We start from the raw sequence: 21,872 nt of genomic DNA on the forward strand, positions 1-21,872 counted from the left end.
TGCCATTTAGTATAACATAGATCTTGCAACATTAAAATTCCACATATCTCCATCCTTTGTGTTATTATTGTCATATATATCATTATGTTATACAGCCCCACAATATAATACTATAATTTTTCCTTTAAACATTCAGTTGTCTTTTAAAGAAATTAAAAGAAAGAAAAAGTAGTCTTTTAATGTATCCCCACATTTATGACTTAGTGCTCTTCATTCATTCCTATAGATTTCAATGTCTCCATGGTTTCACTGCTCTCCAGATGAAGAAACTTTTTTTTTTAGCATTTCCTTTGGTACAGATCTACTGGAGATAGATATGTTGTTTATTTGTCTGAAAAATTTCTTCAGTTTGCCTTCATTTTGAAAACATATGTTTTCTGGATATAGAATTCTGGATTGAAATTTTTATTTCAGTACTTTAAAGATACTTTTTGACCCCCATTGTTTGTGTAAGTTGTTGGCCATCATCCAAATCATCATTCCACCTGTCTGAAATGTGACTTTTAGTCTCTAGCTGCTTTCAAGATCATCTCTTTATTTTGATTTTTCAGTAGTTTGACTACGAAACTACTTTTGGTTTGCTTTGTATTACCTTATTTGCCCATTAGCAATATACCAACATTGCTTTATAGTCCTTGTCTGTTAGGGTGCCTGGGTGGCTCAGTTGGTTAAGCATCTGACTCTTAATTTTGGCTCAGGTGATGATCTCAGGGTCCTGGGACAGAGCCCCACATTGGGCTCCGTGCTCAGCGGGGAGTCTGCTTGAGGATTCTCTCCCTCTCCCTCTGCCCCTACTCCCGCTCGCACGGGTGCTCACGCTGTCTCTCTCTCTCTCTCTAAAATAAATATTCCTTGTTTGCTAATTGACTTCTGGATCATCTAGGTGTTCATTTCTATTAACTACATTTTTCTGGATTATGGGTCACATTGTCCTGAGTTTTTGTTTGCTTTTTTTGTTGTTGTTGCTGTGGGCTTTTTGCATATGTAGTTTTTATACTGGCCATTATGGATGATACATTGTAGAGACTCTGTATTCTGTTACAGAATACAGCTTTAACATTCTTGATTTGTGAATGTTATCTGTAAAGTGCCTGGGCCACTGGAAAAGTGTTATTTTGTTGTTGTTGTTCTACCAAGCACTGAAATTATTTGCTAATCACTCTGAACTTGTGTAGGCTTGAATTTACACTTGGTTAGGATGGGTCTATGTTGGTTTTGTCCTCAGGCCTGAAGCAAATTACATAGCCCTAGGATATAATCTTTCTTTCTTTTTTTTTTTTTTTAAAGATTTTTTATTTATTTATTTGAGAGAGAGAATGAGAGAGAGAGAGAGAGCATGAGAGGGGGGAGGGTCAGAGGGAGAAGCAGACTCCCTGCTGAGCAGGGAACCCGATGCGGGACTCAATCCAGGGACTCCAGGATCACAACCTGAGCCGAAGGCAGTCGCTTAACCGACTGAGCCACCCAGGCGCCCTATAATCTTTATTTCTAAAGGGTAGCCAGTCTGGGATTTCAATAGAAAGCCACTGAAATTTCTGTTCAGCTCTTTCAACTTCCCATCTAGTGCTTCTTCTGGGCTTCTTGAAGTTTCTGCCAAGAGTGCACAGCTGAGAGTTAGTCAAAGACTTAAACCAAGTTTATACTTGGCTTAATTTTGATCTCCCCACTCTGTGGGGACCCTGTCCTTTCCAGGACTTCCCTCATTACATTCCAACTGCTCTACCAGCCCCACTCCATATTCTGAGTCCACAGATCAAGAGAACTGTGGCTTTCTACTGGAGTTATGGCTGCTCTCATGCTTCATGGGCTGAGGACTGGCTTCAGGGTTAAAGCTGTCACCAGAATGGCTCCCTTTTATCAGGGCTGAATTACCTCCCACCCCCCACCTGTTTCTTTTTTCTTTAGGTCATTCTCTAATGCCTTCAAACGGTTGTCTCGTTTGGGAGGAGGCGGCTAAGAGGTTATAATTTTTATCTACAAAAAGATTAGTTTGATACAAGTTACTTCTTATTTCTAGGACTGGAACCCCATACATACCTAACTTGTATTGAATAAGCATGGGTATACAGACAGGCATTTCAACCTCCATGTGTCCAAAATAAAAACCTGATTTTTTTGTCCCCAAATCTTTTCTTCCCCCAATCTCTGTGCTTTATTACTAGCAACATAATCCACCCAGTTGCACTCAGGCACACACACACGTCCTTAAATCTTCTGTTTATCACACATATCCAAATCATCATCCAATTCTGTGGGATCAACCTTCACAATGCATATTGATTCCATCCATTTCTCTCCATCTCCAGTGATGCCATCTTGAATCACATCTCCACACCCTCTCCCAAGGACTAACACAGCCATCTCCCAACTGCCAGTCAGGAGTTAGTCTCCCTGCTTTCACTCTTTTCCCCATCCAGCCATTTCTTTTTCAGAGCGACCCAAATAGTCACTATAAAAACCTAAATCATATATAATTTATCTGCTCAAAATGCTAGGGTGTCTTATTTTTAAAATAAAACTTCTTTACCAGGACCTACCAAGCCCTACATCAGTAATTCCTATTTCATCCTCTTTCTTCATCCTCCCTGTTTAGAAGCTCCACAAACACCCTTGATGTTTCTCAAGTGTACCGAATGTTTGCACCACTCATGGGTTTTTCATTTCCTATTCCTTCAGTTTACAGTGCACATCTTCCAGACTTTCACGTGACTAGTTCTTTCTCATCGTTCAGGTCTTTGTTCCAATATAAGCTCCTCAAAGGGAGCTAATCTGATTACCCAGTTTAGAGGAGCCTCCACACTAACACCCCGGCATTTTCTGTCACAATCCTGTTCTGTCACAGATCCCCGTCTCAGTTTCTTTATAGAATATATCATTATCGGGCGCCTGGGTGGCTCAGTCGGTTAAGCAACTGCCTTCGGCTCAGGTCATGATCACAGGCCCTGGGATCAAGCCCCGTGTCGGGCTCTCTGCTCAGCGGGAAGCCTGCTTCTCCCTCTCCCACTCCCCCTGCTTGTGTTCCTTCTCTCGCTGTGTCTCTCTCTGTCAAATAAATAAATAAAATCTTTAAAAAAAAAAAAAAAGAATATATCATTATCTGAAATTATGCCTTTTTTTTTAAAGATTTTTATTTATTCATTTATTTGAGAGAGTGAGAGAGAGAGAGAGAGCACATGAGGTGGGGAGGGTCAGAGGGAGAAGCAGACCCTCCGCTGAGCAGGGAGCCCGATGCGGGACTCGATCCCGGGACTCCAGGATCATGACCTGAGCTGAAGGCAGTCGCTTAACCAACTGAGTCACCCAGGCGCCCTCTTTTTTTTTTTTTTTTTAAAGAATGCTGGGCTTGAAGTCTGAAGAGTTTTGTTTTGTTTTGTTTTTTAGATTTTATTTATTTGTCAGAGCGAGAGAGAGAGAGGAAAAGTGAGAGAGAGAGAGAGCACAAGCAGGGGGAGCAGAGGCAGAGGGAGAAGCAGGCTTCCCGCTGAGCAAGGAACCTGACGCGGGGCTCGATCCCAGGACCCTGGGATCATGACCTGAGCCGAAGGCAGATGCTTAACCGACTGAGCCATCCAGGCGCCCCTGAAATTATGTCTTTTAAAGAGTGGGGTTTTGTTTTTTCCATTTCTTTCTCAGTCTAGGCTAGGTTATGCCACAATGACAAACAACTCCAAAATCTCAACGGCTTTAAACGACAAAGGTCTACTTTCTTTCTCAAACTACATGTTCATTAAGGGCTGGTAAGGAACCTACTCTGCATCACCTTTACTCTGGGTGAAGCAGCAACGACAGAGAATACTGCTGATGGCTGAGGAAAAGAGAACAAAAAGCCAGAGGATCTTACATGTGCAAATTAAATACTCCAGCTCAGAAATGCCGCACATCAACCCTGCTCACACCTAACTAGCCAGAACTAATCACAAGACCGGGAAGTACCATCCCACTATGTTCCAGAGATGTGTGAGACAAATATTTGATGGATTGAGTGAATGACCACATTGTCTGTATTTCCCCCACCATAATGTTCAACCTATGAGAGCAAGAACCTTGAGTGTTTTGTTATTGCTGCTGTTATTATTATTCACTGTTGCATCCCCGAGGCCTAGATCTGGGCCTCCCACAGAACAGGTGCTCCAGAAATACCTCTTAAACAGATGCATAACATCCATTTTATCAACCTGTCTTGTATATCTAAGGGTGGAATATCTAGACTTGCTTGAGTATTGTATCTCAAGCTCTTCTTCCACCCCCTGCTGAGAGTTTTCTGAGGAAGAGTAAAAATATTCTTCTTTCATATTCAGTTGGATCTATCATCAAGAATTCAGCTGTTAAGTAAATTCTCTGTCCTGATTTAAATGCTTGGATTCGTAAACGCTTGTGTTCACAAAATTCAGTGGAGGGGATAGAATCCAGTAATCTGTTTAGGCTCTAAATAGAAGCAGGAAAACAACCTAGAAATAAATGGATAGGGTCATTTTTCATGTGGCTAAATTAACAGACTCATGGCAGGAGTAATGAGGAAAAAACACAGCAAGGCCCATAAGCCCCCTGTCTACCCCCCTGCCCTCCAATGGACAGATCGTTCACTTATCCCTAGAGAAAGATGCTTTCCTTACCCTCTGGGGGTGATCTGAGAGTCAGAACTTAGGCAACAAACAATTGGGCCCGCCTTCACAACTGCTGCTGCCAGGGCCAGCTCCCCGCCCCCACTGCTAAAAATACCATCACAGAATTAGCGCTGCTGTCAGGGATGGGGGACAGGCACGGCCGGGAGACTCTTTAAAAATGATCGAATAACTCACCCACCATAAAAAGCAGCTTTCTTCACTTCCAGAGCCCACTGGAGGGAGGGAGGTGGTGGTGAGCACCCCCATAAAGGAGCCATAATGGGAGTTCTGAAGAGCAAAGGAGCTGCCAGAAAGAAAGCCACCAACTGTGCATTATCTCAGAGTGAACTAGGAAGCAGGGCTCAAGGGTTTCACTAAAACACCAATCTGAAAAGCAGTATGTCTGCACTAGAAACTAAATTCTTAAAGTTACACAGAAGAATTTATCGCTGCTTCCCTTTACTTAAGGGAAAAGGGCTTTTTACAACAAAATGCCTATAATCTTGCTAACCCCGTCCCATCCCCACTTCTACTCTTTTCTGTTCGCTCTGCTCCAGCCTCTTTGCTGTTTATCAAACACCGTAAATTTACTATTGTCTTGGGGATTTTATACTCGCCTCTCCCTTTTCCTGGGTCGTCATCCCCCAGAAAGCTGCTGTCTGTCTGCTCCTTCATCTCCTTCAGGTCTTTGTTCAAACGTCCACCTTATCAGAGGAAATTCCCACAACTTCCCAGATGCCTCCCCAGAGTCCTCCCACTTCATTTCACAGCCTTTACTGCCCTCTGACATAATATGTAATCCTTATTTCCTTATTGTCCATCTATTCCCACTAGAGTGTAAGCTCGGTCAGGGCAGGGACTTTGTTTTCTCCAATGCTGGAGCCACAGAGCCTAGAAAATGTTCAATATGTATTCACTGAGTGACCAAAATCAAGTCCTATATTGCTGAGGCCCCTCTACTTGGTAAGTGAATTGAGACAAATCAATGAGCATGATCCAAAACAGTGAACAAGTTCAGGCAAACACGAAGCTTCAGAAAGGAAATTCAGTGGCATCAATATCTTCGCAACTTGAGATATAGAATTGTGAACATAAATCTGCTTTTTCTTAAAGTCTCTTAGTGTTACAAATAACCAGAATAATACATTCATTACTTTCAGAAAACTTGGAAAAGAAGGTAAGATGATTTACTGGTAATTCAAGTTTCTATGCCTTATGTTTAGTAAATGATGGGAATGGACTCAGGGAACAGAGTTCTTAAAATGAAGATGTTAATTTTAAAAAGAGAAGAGTGTGCTTGCACTATCCGGTCTCCCTTCACACCCCTGCTTCCTCCCTTCCCCTCCACTCCATCCTCATCGCCACTTCTAAATCTAGCCTCGATCCCTTGAGGTCAGGTGTACCCGAGTGGCTGAGGCACCCTCCCCACCTCAAAGCCAGTCATCCTGCATCCATCATCCTACGATATTTTTTTTGATCTTGTCACTCTTATGATCCAAAACTTTTGTTCTCTGACTTCATTCATATAATTTGGGTGTGGTTTGTTTAGTTGTTGTTTTGTTTTGTTCACAACAAGCATGTACCACTTTCAGAATCTAAATTTAAAAAAACAAGGACATGGTCCATGGCCCCCTCTTGTCTTCAGAATGAATTTTAAGCTCCTGATCCTGAAAAGCAAGACCCTCCACAATTTTCCTTGAAGCTTCCCTTTCCAGCCTCCAGAAGACCCAAATCTGCCGATGCAGTAAAGCTACCCCACTCCCACTCTACCGCAAAACCAGCCACCCTTTCCTTCCCTACAACTGTGTGCTTGACATTTCTCCAGCTTGGAATGCCCTCCTCCCTCCAATGGAGTTCTCCTGGAGCTGCAAGTCACGGCTCAGGTTCAGACCCAAGAACTCTTGCAGAAACAGTGGTCAGACCCAGGCTTCTTAGGAGATGGTGAGTTCACCACTATTAGAGGTACTCAGAGACTGGCTGAAAACGTAACAAGGACGCTCTCACCAAACCCACTCACTGTGAGAGTTCCCATGAACTCCTACTAGAAGGTTTTATTTGACCATTTCTGTTGGGAATGACTTCTTGCCTCCTTCAGAATAGACTGCCCATCCTGCTTACATGGCAATTATCATATGCTGACATCAGAGTCTTGTTACAGCGGTATTTTCGTATGTCTGTGTCTAATCTCCTTAGCTCACCACAAGCTCCTGAAAGCCAAGAGTCTCATGGCACCTAACACTGTCCCTTGCAAATGATGGGTACTCTGCATTTGTCAGTGATGGCACAGTTCAAACAGGAAAACACTGGGAAGAACATAAAAGAGAGAGGGGCTAGGTCACGAAGCAGCAAGAAACACTGCTCTGTACTGTTTCATGAGATGGTCAGTCAGGTGTGGCCACAGAGGATACACAGGAGAGGGGCAGGAGAACGGCATTTCTTATCCTCACTAGTCCTAGAGAGAGAGCCACTGCAGGCCACTAGGGGGCCATGCTGGGGGGTGGGGGGTGGGTAGGAGACGTGGAGGGCCAAGGGAGCAGGCTCAACCAAGCAGGTGGGGAGCCAAGAGAGTAAGAACAGTGGGCAAGTGTCTTTATTGGGGGTCAGGAGTACACAAACAAAAGGTGTGAGAGGATGTCACCGGTGTGTCTGAACGTCACTCGGTGACAGGGGAGGAGGGCAAGACGGGGGACTCGTGCGGCAGAGGCCAGCCTTATCACGCCGGTGCACCTGGTCACCTGGGCGGGGCTCTCCCGGGCTGTTTGTAGGAATGCTGAGGCAGCAGGAAATGCGAAGTTTAAAACTTTACCATGCAAATACAAACTTCCCTGGGCTCCTGAGACTTGCTCCGTCAGGTTTCTGTGAGTGTTTACTTGTCAACTCTCAGCCGGTCTATCCATTTCAATGGGCATGTCCTCAAGGATATGCAAAGTATCTTAACGAGCGTGGACTAGTCCAGGGAAACCTTGATATGTAAGCACATTCCTCATGAATCAGGGGGAAGAAGTAAAGTCCAACACAGATCGTGACCTCACCGATGGCTGCGAGGGCAGGCAGCACTGGGCTGACGTCTTGTGGGTCAGCGGCAATGACAGGCTTTGTCCTGGAACTGGACAACTGCTTGCAGGGTCCACAAAATGACTTTCTTTACCCAAAAGAGAAGGCCGAGCAGGCGGGAGATGGTGCCAGAAAAAAATCCTCATCACAAAGTGGAGCGAAGCTGTAGGGAGTGGTCTAGCACAACCAGGTCCCGAGGCGGACCAGGCTCGACTGCTGGGAGCTCGCCATCTGGGAGGCCTGAAAAGGCACCTGTCTGGGAATCAGGAGGCTTCAGTTTATGTTCCAGTTTTACTGCTGGCTATTGCTATGACCTTGGAGCCTGCCAAATCAATCCTGCACATTGCTGTTTAACCGTCAACAATAAGTCAGGACCACAGCCATGATAGAAACATATACCAAAACAAGAGAATTGCTCTGACCACCACCGAGCCTCAAAATCCAATACACAGCTTGAAGGCCACCCCTGGAAACTGCTAGTTTATCTTTGGAGCGACTACGTGTCCTTATTCCAGCCTGACGCCACCCCCCCTCCGTGGACCCCTAGGTCTTCTAATGGCCTGGCTTTCCCTCCTTCTATCCGGAATCCAGCACAGCAACAGTGATCCTGCACAGTTAGCCACATCAGAACATTCTCCTACGTTCTCCCACCTCCCAACATGTACCCTTCGGACCTAGATCTCCCAAGGAAGGCAATTCTTAATATCCTTGTTAGTTCATCCTACCTACCAAGTAGTGTAATACTTTAACCCAGTGAAACTATCTTCAAGAAATAATCTAGTTTTAGGAATTAATAAAGGAGAAAAGAAATCAAACCAGGGAAAACTTTCATTTGTCAGTGTCCTCTCAAATCACACTCCTCTCCCATTTAGGCCTGTTGGCCCTTTATTTGAACAATAAGCCATCTCTATCAATGTGATTTTAAATGAATCAAGGGATCAAGCACTCTTCACTTCCATTGTGACTATATATTGTTTAACCAGCTGTCAAGTTCCACACTGGCTACTTCTATTTCATTCATCAGTGAAGTGGTTTCTCTCAGCACCACATGCTGGAATCTGCCTGCTACAATTCCACTGGATAGTCACTTTCTTTTTTTTTTTTTTAAGATTTTATTTATTTGTCAGAGAGAGAGAGCATGCACAAGCAGGGGGAGCGGCAGACAGAGCAGGTAGAAGGAGAAGCAGGCTCCCCGCCGAGCAGGGAGCCCGATGCGGGGCTCGATCCCAGGACCCTGGGATCATGACCTGAGCTAAAGGCAGACGCTTAACCGACTGAGCCACCCAGGCGTCCCGGATGGTCACTTTCATAAGAAATTTCTACTTTACCTCCAATAGGTGGGAAAGGAGAAGAGGAAATGGAGGCAATGACTGGACCTGGTGAGGAAAGGGTGCCTTCGTCTCTGATGATCCATTTATATCAAGCACAGTAAAAAGTATCCAGAAAGCTACCTGGTTAATAATGGCTTAATTACAATTCTCTAACCTGAGTTAGTTTTGTGAAGTCCTTGAGGTATACTTTTGCAGTGTTTGCATCCTCTGTCCTACGGGAACTGGAGCAGCCAGACGATCCTATCACACGGAAAGCTGCCGCTGATTGCCCTTTCGAGCTCATGAAAGCACAACTTCCTGCACAGCAAACTAATGAAGGCACCTAATAAGGAGGTGCGGGAGGAAATGGCCGCGTGCCTGGCATTTCCAGCCCCAGCTTCCTTTCCTGCTCCGGAAGAGAGAGCGGCAATGCAGCACAGTTTTTTTTTGTAAAGGGCTACCGAGTTCACCAACTCTTAGACCTCAAATCTTCCTGTGAAGAGGGTGTTCCTTGGGGATTATTTTAATGCTAAATATCAACCATTTCCCAGCTTACCTTTCTGAACCTCTCATTTCAAAAGCTTTGCTTTTTGCTCTCTCTCATTATTTTTCTCAAGCATTGGAATAACATGTTTCTCTCCCTTGAATTCTGCAGTTATTTCTGACTAAAATTATTTTACTTTTCAGAAAGGAATTGTGTGTTGACAACTCAAGTGGAAGAGAAAGGAATGTTCTGGCACTCGGTATACATTAGTTGAGAATGAAGATGGTAATAAACATTTGAATAACGACCCTCATGAATACCAAATGCAGTCTTTTGAGAAGACAAAGCTTAAAATTACAGATTTTCTCTCTTAGTAGCATTTAGCTACATAAAAGGCATTTGTTCAAGTAATTCCTCCAAGAGGAAGTCGTTATTTGAGAGTACAATAATTAAAATAATCAACTGTTGACAATATAATGTGTATAATAAATACACATTTTCTTAATGTACTATCAACTATCAGGATAAATTTGAGGGTCATTTATACTATTCAGCTATTCAGATCCCAAATTAACACAAAAGAGGTTGTATCATACCATTAATGGAATACCATGTAATGGCATTCATACCATTAAAGTAATGCTTTTCCTTCCTAAATGTATGATTAAATCTGTTTCTTCATGTTCTGATACTCCTATATCACCATGACTATCTTGCCCACACTTTCCAGGACGTCTGAATCTTTTCTATTTTGAAATGATAAAATCATATGCGTAGCTCAAAGACAAAGAATTTCGGACTAGACTTAAAGCTAAGACAACAGGAAACAAACAAGCATTTAGCTTTATTCAATTCATTAAATGGCAGAACATTGTTGAGTTACTTGGTATTTTATGGAAAACGGCCTTTTTGTTAAAATAAAACAAAAGAAAAAAATCATAGAATTTGTCTTCTCAAATTTCTGGATGTATTGAGAATGTTTTATTCAGAACTTCCTATTTACAACTAAAACAGACGAAGGTATACAGAAAATAGCAAACTCGTTAATATTTCTCATAATATCAACACAAGGAAAATCCCCTTTCAACATTCATTCTTCTTTTATAAATGTCTAGTTATCAGTCAAACCGTTCTTTTTCTTTTTCTTTTGTTAATCACAGGCTTCTAAAAACATCATGATTTCTCTGCAGCTGAATATCTTGGGGGGCACCAAACATGTATATGAAATGTGGCTTATAATCAAGTGTAGGTCCATTATCCAGTTTCTGTAATGCTGAAATCCAAAGACTCTCTCATCTTTGTAACTGATCCCTTTGCAAGACCTGACCAAACCTGAATTCACTTAGCAGCAAAACCTAACCTGAACTGGTTTGAGGCTGTTTATAGTCTTTATTTATTTACACCACTTCATTTGAATACGTATATATCCAGCTACAGTTATGCCAATGTGTTTGATAAGGAAGTATTTCCTCAGCCCCCTAGGGCCAGCTACCAAACACAGGCACAAGCATTGAATTCTGAAACATGTCTAGTCTCAAGGTTTGGATAAGAAATGGTGTGCCTGGATTCAGTTCAGCTAACCTGTCCTGTGCTGTTCTGAGCACTATTCAAGGTAAATGGTCCACTGCCAGTGTTTTCATTACCTCGACCCACCACTTCCTAAATGCATCATCTTCTCAAACTGCATTGTCCTAATGAATTCCTCTTTTTTTTTTAAATAAAATAACTACTCCCTTAGTCACTCACCCAATCTCCTAGTTACCTGTAACTTCACGCTAGTCTCACCACCTCAATCCCATCCATTGTTGAAGCTTCACAAGGTTCCACATGTGCCCACCCTGTTGCCCACTGTCCCACCCCCGGGCCAGAGTGGCCTGAAATACCAAAATACCTTCCTCCTTCCCTTTCTACTCCCCTCCCCTGCCCCTCTCCAATTCCCACTAGATCCTGCTTCATTCTGCTTCATGAGAATCTTGTCATCATCCCCCACTGGAAGAGAGAAAGTGCCAAGTGTGAGACTGGCACTTCAAGACCAAAGAAAGCAATTAGAATTAACCCACCCTTCTGCTACATCTCCTTCTCCTTCCTAATGCAGACTTTTCACTCCCTTCAAAATGAGCATGACTTCCTCCCCGTTTTTCCCGACTCCAAAAAAAGCTAAGTTGTTTTCATCTCTTTGGCTCACACCATCTACCCCATGACCTGAAATTTGTAATGAATTCTTTGCATCATATCTGGCTATTTTCATCCCCCTCACGCTTCAGCCTCAGCTTAGATCCCACACTGGCAGCAAAGCTTTCTTGCACCTTCCCGGCCCATCATGATCGCTTTCTTGAATTCCCATAACTCTCATAGTCTGGACTATTCATTTGATACTTGATATGCACTTCCTTGTATTATCAGAGTAATTCATTTTTCATGCATATGTATCCTGTCTCTTTAACCAGATTTTAAACTCCTTGAGAGAGGAGACCATGTCTCATATTTTATGAATGAACAAATGAATACCTTTTTATAGCTTACAATAAGAAGGCAAAATTGGCAAATACAACATGTAAAAGACAAAGGAGCATTAATTTATTTATTCATTCAAATTTAGCAAATATTGCTGTGTTCCAGGCATTGTTTCAGCACCAAGGATTAAACAATAAGCAACACAACGTAAGCCCTGCCCTTATGAGGCTTCTGGTATAGCTAGGAAACCAGACATTAGTGAAACAATTATACAAATAACTATATACACAAATATGTCTGTTTTTAAAAAAATACTAACAGGTTCTGAATCATTTTCATATCCTATACCTGACAACTCATCCTAAGTCAGCCTGCCCCCTGCCCTCCATCCTTGTTAAGAAAATTGCAACTAATAGAGGCTCTCTGCACAAGTTAGGAAACAAGAAGAAAATAGGGAAGACAAATAGCAAGAGCATTTTGTTTAAGAAATACATTTGTCACAATCTTAATGGCCTAAGATTCATGCTTGGATAAAGTTATCCAATCAGAAGGCATTTCTTAGACCCTGATCACTCTGCACTTCACAGAATTACTTTCAGGGAATTAAAAAAAAAAAAAAATCAGAGAATTGCTTTTCTGCTTAAAAGTTACACTCTAAACTTTTATGAAAGTTTACTTTAAGATACAAGAATGTGAAATCTATTTCTGCCTTTGCCACTCAGTGTCTCCCATACAAACCAAAGATAAAAGAAATTCTTTACCAGAATTTAGGGCAAGGAAATTCCAAAATTTAGTGCAAAGAAAGATTCCCTTGTGAAACATGCAATTTCCATCATTTCTAGTATCCAAAGGCTTATAATAGATCACATTTCCCTTTTTGCCCAGGCTCCAAGGAAGCTCGAAACCAACCAGGTAACACCTCATGAAATCAAAACATATTTAACTCTCTCTCTTTTCTGGTTCAAGCATTACCTCCCCTTTGACACTCTTCCTGACTCCCTCCTGTCAGATGTTGTTTTCCCTCCAGCTCCCACCGTGTCTACTTGCAACAAAGAATGTACAGCCAGGTGCTCATTTTCTATTCCTATTGCATTAAGCATATATGTTTTTGTAAATCATTTCAATTCCATTTTGGAATAAAAATGATTTCCTGAGCAAGCTTATTTCTTTATATAAGTCTTATCATCAGAAATATAAGTCTTGTCATTAGAAATCTTTTGATTTTTCTATTCATGGGTTTCTCCAGTGTATAATGTATAATTCTCCAAAACCCTAGGATGCATTATACTTATTTTTTTAAACAATGAAATCATCCACACAATTGGAAGAGAGAGGCATTGGGAAAGTATTCAAATGGAATTCGATTTTCAAAAATCCAAATGTAATATTCACCTCAACAAGATTCAGTGTTACACCTACAGAAATTTTTATGAAATGTATCAATTGTGATTTCCCATGTGTTCCTAAATTACTCTCTACATTTGAGAAATTTGGGATTTGTGATCAGTCTGAAACCATAAAAGTTTAGTGCTAATGTAGGAAAACCAACTCTCTCATGTTATTCCAATCATACAGCAAAGGTGAGATGGGGTAATTTATAATGCATTTAATCAGGGCGCCTCAGTGGCTCAATTGGTTAAGCGACTGTCTTCGGCTCAGATCAAGATCCTGGAGTCCCAGGATCGAGTCCTGCAGCATTGGGCTCCCTGCTCAGCGGGGAGTCTGCTTCTCCCTCTGACCCACTCCCCTCCCACGCTCTCTTTCTCTCATTCTCTCTCTCTCAAATAAATCTTTTTAAAAATGTATTTAATCATTTGTGTTCCTGATAACATGCAATTTCCAATTTGCAAGAGTCACCATTTTTGTTTGGGACAATTCCCTTTACAAATTATAAATCATGAGGCAGTTTCATGCAGTTAATTCAAAAGCCACAAAACTGTAATATTTATGCCTCATAAAAATAAAATTAACCAACAAAGTAGATTAAATTATGTGCTCATAGATTGATCACTCTTCCTCATTCATGCTTTAATTGGGCAATAAGGTACTGTCCTTCCGGAGTCTACTAGGGAAGAGATTTTCCATAATAAAATAAGTGAGGGAAGACTCACAAGTTAATGAAATGAAAGGGGCAATGAAGGAATAGTGGCATTCTGTTCAATATTTTTACTTGGCATTTCATTGGAGAATTAACAAAAAGGAAGCTGTTTAACTGATCCCACAAAATGATTATTTTGTAAACCATTCCAATTTCTGTAACAAGAATTTCTGTGCTTGCAATTAACAATCCCCCCCCCACACATACACACCACCACCACCATCACCACCACCCACGACAAGCTTGCACCTGCAAACTGTTAAAGATTTAAATATGGCCCCTTAAAAAATTTAATTATGTATTAATGCTGGTTATTTAGGAACAAGGATGGAAACATTTATCACATTCCAGGCCAATAAGAACAATGTTTGTGCTGGCATTAAATTTTGGATTCTTTTCCATAATGCTGTATGGCTGTCAGTTCCCAAGCACCCTGCTGTACATTCTTTGTTGCAAATAGACACAGTGGGAGCTGGAGGGACGACAACATCTGACAGGAGGGAGTCAGGAAAAGTGTCAAAGGGGAGGTAATGCTTGAACTTGGAGGTAAAGGAAAAAAGAGAAATCAACCAAGTTAACAAGAAGGGGCTTGAGCATGATGCATGAGGAGGGGTGCATATGCAAAGACACAGAGGCATGAGAGAACCCAGCAGGTGTGAGGACCTGCAAATAATTCTAAAAGTGTGGCATGTCAAGAGACCAGGTTTGAAGTCAGGCAGGAGTAGATCATCAAGAGCTTTGGATATCAATCAAAGGAGTATACATTTTATTTTGTAGGTAATAGGAGCCATCTAGCCATATAGAAAAATTATTCCAGTAGCAAAAATCCAGAATTAACTGAAGAAGGACAGAACTATTAGGAGCAAATGATTACCATTTTGTGAATGAAGGAAGACATAATGGCCATGAAGGGAGATGAAGAGAGAGAGAAGAAGACAAGTTTGGAGTTCATTAGAAAATTCAATCCAGAATCCAGTTATCTTTCTACTTATCACCAAGATTTGCAAAAGGTTATCATTCCTTCTCTAATACCCCATATAATTTCATAGATTTTTAGTAAGAAAAAAAAAGAAAATTGCCAAATAGAAGTGATAAATCTAACTATGTTATAGAATCTTTCCTATAGTAAGTAAAAATAAATAAATAAGACATACCTTGGCACTATCTCAAAATAATTTGTACTCAACATACTACTTGAAATCCGAGTGATTTTTTCAGGGCTGAACTATTTATACCAACAGGAGAATTAAAAAGTAAGCCACCAATGAAATGTGATTTTAGTATAAAACATAAGATTTTATAATAAAATAACATTAAGTGTAGAAACCAAATGATCTGCCCTTATTATTAATAATACCATGACTTTGACCATATGATTCTCAATCTCAATATAAGTAGATAACTTTTCTCCAAACTGGGTATTTTGTCTAAAGTTTGCCTTACCTTTCTACACTGAGCAAATTTCCTGAATGGATCACAAACACAACTAGTCATTGCTTATAATAGGCACCTAGCATTTTGTCTGCCAGCACTCCTGAACCATTTTTGGAAACTGACCCTCTCCCACTCAGCCCCCACCCTTAACCTCTCCCATCTTTATGAATGTCATGCACAACACCATGCTTGTTCAGTGTTTGGTGGATGGCCCGACTAACACCCAGTTCCTAGATACCCTCTCTGTCAAGACCTGTCTCTGCACTTTACTTGGGCACTCATAAAGGCCACACTGTAGTTGGGAATCACCACTGAAGAATGGCTGTCCTTCATTACAACATGGCATCTCAGTACATCCATAAATCCTTTCCCTTTTCTTAATTCCATTTCACTTGTGCAGTTTTACCCGATCTTCCAATCCATGCCCGCTCCTCCCAGACCATCAATCTTCCTTACCTCCTTTCCATGCCCAGCCAGGCCCCATTTTAATCAAAAGAATAACTTTTTTATTAGAACCCTCCATTTATTTTCCATCCTTTGTTCCCAATACAGCAAGCCTGGGCAGTCCCCACACAGATGAATCTCCCTCGAATTCTGTTCCAGGTGACTGAGCTCTCATAAAGAAAACTGCTCAGCAGTTCAGACTGGTATCATTCAATTTACAGTGGCTAACCCCAACAGCCCTCCGTGATCGTCAGTAACCCTTCTGTTTGTCCCTAGTCAGCTAGCATCTACACTCCATAGGGTTGCTCTTCCAAACCTTAGCCACTTTCTTAAACCCCTTGCATCCTCCAATCCTTCCACCTTTATCTTTAGCTCTTCTTTCTTCAAAGTGAAATACAGATCATCAGATCACCATTTACCTCTCTACTCCTCCACCCCAAGGTACCTATTAGAATACAAACCTTTATCTCTTTCATGACAATTTCTGAGGAACCGGGGTGTCTCCACCTGTCCTCGCTAAGGCCATCATTTCTATCTGTATCCTAAGTCATAAATAAAGCAGAGAGGGGGCACCTGGGTGGCTCAGTCAGTTAAGCATCTGCCTTTGGCTCCTCAGGTCATGATCTTAGGGTCCTAGGATGGAGCCCCTTGTCGTGTCAGGCTCCCTGCTCAGAAGGAAGTCTGCTTCTCCCTCTCCCTCTGCCCCCTTCCCACCACTCGTGTGCACGCTCTCTCTCTGCTTTCTCTCTCTCTGTCAAATAAATAAAATCTTTTAAAAAAATAAAATAAAATAAATAAAGCAGAGAAGCCTTCAGAGATCTCTCCATGTATTTATCTTCATTTCAGTCTAGCTCTTTCCCCCAAGTGTCAAGCAGATAAATTAATCTCACTCCTCAACCCCAGCACCACCACCATCAACAACAAAATCTTTCCTTGGTCCTTCTTACATTTTTAGCTACTTCCCATCTCCTTTCATTTCCTCACCAAACTTCTTGAAACTATGTATATATATAAAAAATATAAAATATGTACATTTTATAAATTTATGTAATAGAAACAGATGACCATAGTTTGAGATTGAGAAGAATATATAAGTAATACTATGTGTGTATATCTATGTTTTTAATTTGTTTTTTCCTTAAGCCATTGCCATCTGTTTCTAACCAAGCTTCTAGAGTGAAAATATCCACACTGTGTCACCTATGATCTTATAATTACTAAATTCAATGTTTTATTACTAAGTTCTCTTTCTAATTGGCCCAGCAGCATTTAAAACTTTCTTTCCCGCCCCACCCCCCCACCCCCAGCATTTATCATCTCTTTGCATATTATACATTAATTTGTTTAGTGTCTTTCTCTCTCCTGCAGGATGTAAGTTGTTAGGAGGGCGTAGACCCTGCTTTTTATTTAAAGGACTTTTTTTTTTAAAGATTTTATTTATTTATTTGACAGAGATATAGAGAGAGAACAAGTAGGCAGAGTGGCAGGCAGAGGCAGAGGGAGAAGCAGACTCCCCGCTGAGCGGGGAGCCCGACGCAGGACTCGATCCCAGGACCCTGGGATCATGAGCTGAGCCAAAGGCAGACGCTTAATGGACTGAGCCACCCAGGCGCCCCTAAAGGACTTTTTTTGGGGGGGGCTGCTTTTCACATTTTATTGGCTCAGGGGAAGGGCCTCCTCCATGTCACCAGGGGTGCTCACAAGTTCTTCAGCCACTCCAAGCTTGGGCCCTGGGGGTCCTGGGGGTGGCTGGACACGTCAGCCATGTTCCCATCATCTTGGAGGGGCACTGGATAGTTGTAGGGCGTGGCCTGGTTGATCATGGTGGCGTATTTGGTGAAGGGGCTGAGGGTGGGCAGAATTAGAGTGAGGCCCCCTATGGTGAAGGACACGACAAGCACCGGCTCCTTAGCCCAGGCATCCTTGAGGAAGGTGGCGAGTCTCCTGGCCATCTTGGTCGCAGCGGCCTAAAGGACTTTTTTTTTAAGGTTTATTTATTTGTCAGAGAGAGAGAAAGAGAGCACAAGCAGGGGGAGCAGCAGGCAGAGGGAGAAGCAGGCTCCCCGCTGAGCAAGGAGCCTGATGCGGACTGGATCCTAGGACCCCGGGATCTTGACCTGAGCCGAAGGCAGACACTTAACCAACTGAATCACCCAGGCATCCCTAGACCCTGGTTTTTGATTCACTCTCTAGAATAGTTCCTGGCATATAATAAGTGATCAATGAATATTTGTTGGGTAAATATCACCCATGTCCTGACAAAATCAATTAGGCGAAAGGTGGAAAACACACTCAACCTGGGTCAACATCAGTCTCTTTTCCGAGAGTCTAAACTTTGGGACCAAGAGAGTCAAGCCAGTCTCTCTGAGCAGATGTAAACTGATCTTCAGTGTGAACAGAGAATAAAACAGATACGTTAGAGAAACTGGGACAAAGAAGATCCTGATAGAATTCAAGTCCCAGGTTCCATTTATCCCAATTATCAGAATGAATTCTATCCTTGGTCTCTATGAAATATCCCAGTATCCTAGTAAATTACCTTTTTTAGCTTAAACTAATAGTGTCTTTGTCTATTGCATACTACCAACGGATTCTGCACTAATCGTTCTGTGGTTGAACAGGCTCAAAATAAACATCCTAAAGCCATTGTTCAAAAAAAAAGAGGGTAAAAAGTCAGAGTTACCACTCTAATTCCCAGAATGAACAACATATGTAAATATATGAACCATGGTTAAGTTACTTTAATGAAAATATGGTGTGACATGAAGGCAAACTCTTTATGATAATATAGGGAAAAGAGCTATTTTCAGGTCTTCTCTAAATAAGATTACACACACATTAATTTTAGGTCTAAAGCCATTTTTTGAAAATAAGTTTAGTACTAATTTTACCTCATAATTTTCCTTAGGCCATAGAAAAGTACACCATTGAACAGAGACTAGCGGAAGAACCTAGCTCCAACAGTGCAATGCAAATTAAGGCTAGAGGGCAAACTAAAATGCATCCTAAATTGGCATTTAGAAATAACAGAGCTCTATCTTAAAGAACAGAGTTCAATAATTATCAACATTACATTTCATGGGTACTTACCAAACAAACGTTGATGGAACAGAAATTTGCCAGCTATTAGTCCTATGAGAATGGCCAGTAGCCATAGAAGCACCTTCAGAATCCTCCAGCCAACTCCTCTAGGGTATTTATTTGTTACAAACGAAAAACAGTTTCCAACAACAATAACATTGGCTTCTGTTTGGCTATGAGAAACTGGGTCCTCCGCAAATATTAAGAAGTTAAAGAAGATCACCAAGTAAGCCACAATCATGCGAGACCAGGGATGCTGGAAATAATAACGAAAGTCTTTACCCATCCTTCAAAACTTCAATTCCGTTGTTGACCTGTAGAAGAAAAGATACATAGGGTGAGAGCAGAAAACCAAATAGTCTTCCTCCACCTTTATCTGTTCAGATTTATAACAGCTCAAGAAAGAGGTATTTAGAAAAGATGCTACCGGCACCTACTTATGGCACCAAGACAAGTCTGAGATCGAGAAAAGTAAATATTGTCTTTCAACGCCATCCAGTCATACCTCTGACCACATGGAGATGCGGGGTAGAAGGAGAACAAAAGAGCAGGGGCAGAAGGGAAATGCAAACACTGTCCAAAATCGGGGTGATGACTGAGATGACCTGTAGAGGTCACCTCCAGAGGAAATGCAGAGCAAAAAAGCAACACAATACTTTTCCTCTTTTAAATAACTATTTTTAGGTTACAATCATAATAGAGAGTCACTTAAAAATGAAAGCAATGGGGGCGCCTGGGTGGCTCAGTCGGTTAAGCGGCTGCCTTCGGCTCAGGTCATGATCCCAGGGTCCTGGGATGAAGTCCCACATGGGCTCCCTGCTCGGCGGAAGGCCTGCTTCTCCCTCTCCTCTCCCCCTGCTTGTGTTCCCTCTCTCGCTGTCTCTCTCTCTGTGTCAAATAAATAAATAAAATCTTAAAAAAAAAAAAAAATGAAAGCAATGTAGGAGTAAACTGAGCACATATTAACAAAATATAAACATCCTCTTCTGCCCATATCCTTCTCCTCAGAGTTAGGATCCCCTAATAATTTGGTGGGTATACTCTCAGACCATCTTCTGTACATTGTGAATGGACTTTTATAAAAATGTTCATAGTCCAATCGTCAAGTAGCCTCAACATAGACTATGTTTTAGGAAATAGCTAAATCTAGGGTACAGTAGTTGCTTACATGCAGGAGCAATTGGACAATTCTGCTTGTGTGAAGTGAGGAAAAGAGGAAGATTTCACAGAGAAGGACATACTCAAGTTCAGGGTTGAAGGATTAGTAGGAATTTTTTTTCCCCAGTGAAAAAGGGAAGAATGCTCAGTCTTGGCATTTGGAAAGGCACAGAGGCATTGCAAAATACATAATATGCCTCCAGCTGTGGGTCCTAACCTGGATGTGCATTCAGAGTACAGAGCTTTTTTAAAATGCTGATGTCCAGACCCACCTCCAAAGTCTTGCTCAGCTCCTCTTTCCTCTTTGGAAGCCAGCCTTCCTACCAAGAACACAAGCCTGCGTGAAGTCCACCAAGCCTGTGACTGGTTGTTATTAAGTCTATCCAATTCTGACATTCAGTTTTGGTGAACCCATTTGGTACTCAGACGAAGCTATATTTCTTTGTTTGCAGCCACAAAGCTGAATAAAAGCTGAGATTTAAAAAATAACAATAAGAGTGGTAATTGCATTGAAATCTGCCAATTCTTTTTTCTTCTTTCTCAATTTGTTTAGAACTAGGAGGGGAAAAAAGGACCCTTACATAGCCTACAGCATGTGACATCCAGGTTCTGTGTTGGATGTCTATGTGAATCATTATCGCATTTTCACCATAACAACCCTCTGAAATACTATCATCATCATTCCCATCATTTTATTTCACAGGGAGGGAACTGAGGCTCACACAGATTATGTAACTTGCCCAAAGTCAGCCAGCAGGAGAGCTCTGATCTGAGCTTCTGAAGTCAGCCAGCCCAGTCAACTCCAGGAATTTTCCTTGCCTTAGAAGGCAGACCCAGGGCCCAGCCCCAGGGATGTCATCCTTTGACTGCTTCTGCAGACATATTCTTCTCTAGAGATGATTATATTAACTCTACAGTGTATACTTCTACAACCCAGGGAAGAAATATGTAAGTGAAAGAACTCTTCACTAATCCCAAGCACTTTGAAAAACTGATAAATTTCCCATTGATAAATATTCTCATTTTACACATGGCTAAAAGCACAAAGATCAAGCCACAAGCCTGAAGTAACTCTAAGCCAATGGAAGACCTGAGAATGGGCTCCAAGGCTCCCAAGTCCCTGTTCAATAGTCTAGGGTGGTGAATATCAATTAAACCCACAATCTAAGTTAATGAAGACTTGTTGTCACTATTTTAGAAAAGCAATGTAAACACACAAAGGATGGGCAGTGTAACTCAGCAAAATGAAGAGTCGCTGTGCCTTGGATTCATAAACCTTCTAAGCAATTTCAAGTCCCTTGTGATCTTTGTGAATACTCTGAAATACCTGTCCCCAGGGGCTGTAGCTCAGATAGCTCAGGAATGGTGACTTTAGAAAGATTTTTTTTCCTAATGTGAGGTTCATCACCTAATACAGCAGTAGTTCGTTCTCAAGCCAAAGACAGTAAAGTGGTGAAGAACAAAAATGAGCATCATGCATTTTCATGATATTCAGTATACAAGGATGCCAGAATGGGTTGTCAATTTGGTTTCATGCAACATTTTTAGAAATGTCTAAAGACCACTACCACAACAGAATACATAGAAATCACCTCAAGGGCAATGAGTCGAAGCAAGGAATCATTTCTAGATGCCTATCAGATAGGATAGGAGTATCATTTAAGAAGTTAACAGGTTTCAGGGTGCCTGGGTGGTTAAGTGCCTGACTCTTGATTTCAGCTCAGGTCAAGATCTCAGAGTGGTGAGATCGA

General features: G+C 41.7%; 2 protein-coding genes across 3 annotated transcripts in view; both read right to left on the bottom strand.

Annotated features, from left to right (window-relative positions):
- The window catches only part of TMEM117 (transmembrane protein 117), a 502,044-nt gene that overhangs the window by 440,067 nt on the left and 40,105 nt on the right, over positions 1-21,872 (bottom strand). Inside the window, exon 8 of one of the 2 annotated variants that reach the window (XM_064591365.1) lies at positions 18,973-19,277. In XM_064591365.1, the coding sequence (XP_064447435.1) occupies positions 18,973-19,249 (277 nt within the window). In that variant the 5' untranslated portion in view covers positions 19,250-19,277. Of the gene's footprint in view, positions 1-18,972; positions 19,278-21,872 lie in introns of those variants that run through there. The other variant, XM_064591366.1, reaches the window with a different exon arrangement.
- On the bottom strand, positions 17,274-18,966 carry LOC123843827 (NADH dehydrogenase [ubiquinone] 1 alpha subcomplex subunit 3-like). The gene has a single exon (XM_064591367.1). The coding sequence runs from the start codon at positions 17,832-17,834 to the stop codon at positions 17,580-17,582; it is 255 nt and encodes an 84-aa protein (XP_064447437.1). The 5' UTR covers positions 17,835-18,966; the 3' UTR covers positions 17,274-17,579.

This window comes from Mirounga angustirostris, unplaced genomic scaffold (assembly GCF_029215605.1).
Source record: "Mirounga angustirostris isolate CCGP_5_RB_7025 unplaced genomic scaffold, mMirAng1.0.hap1 SCAF_5, whole genome shotgun sequence".
NCBI lineage: Eukaryota > Metazoa > Chordata > Mammalia > Carnivora > Phocidae > Mirounga > Mirounga angustirostris.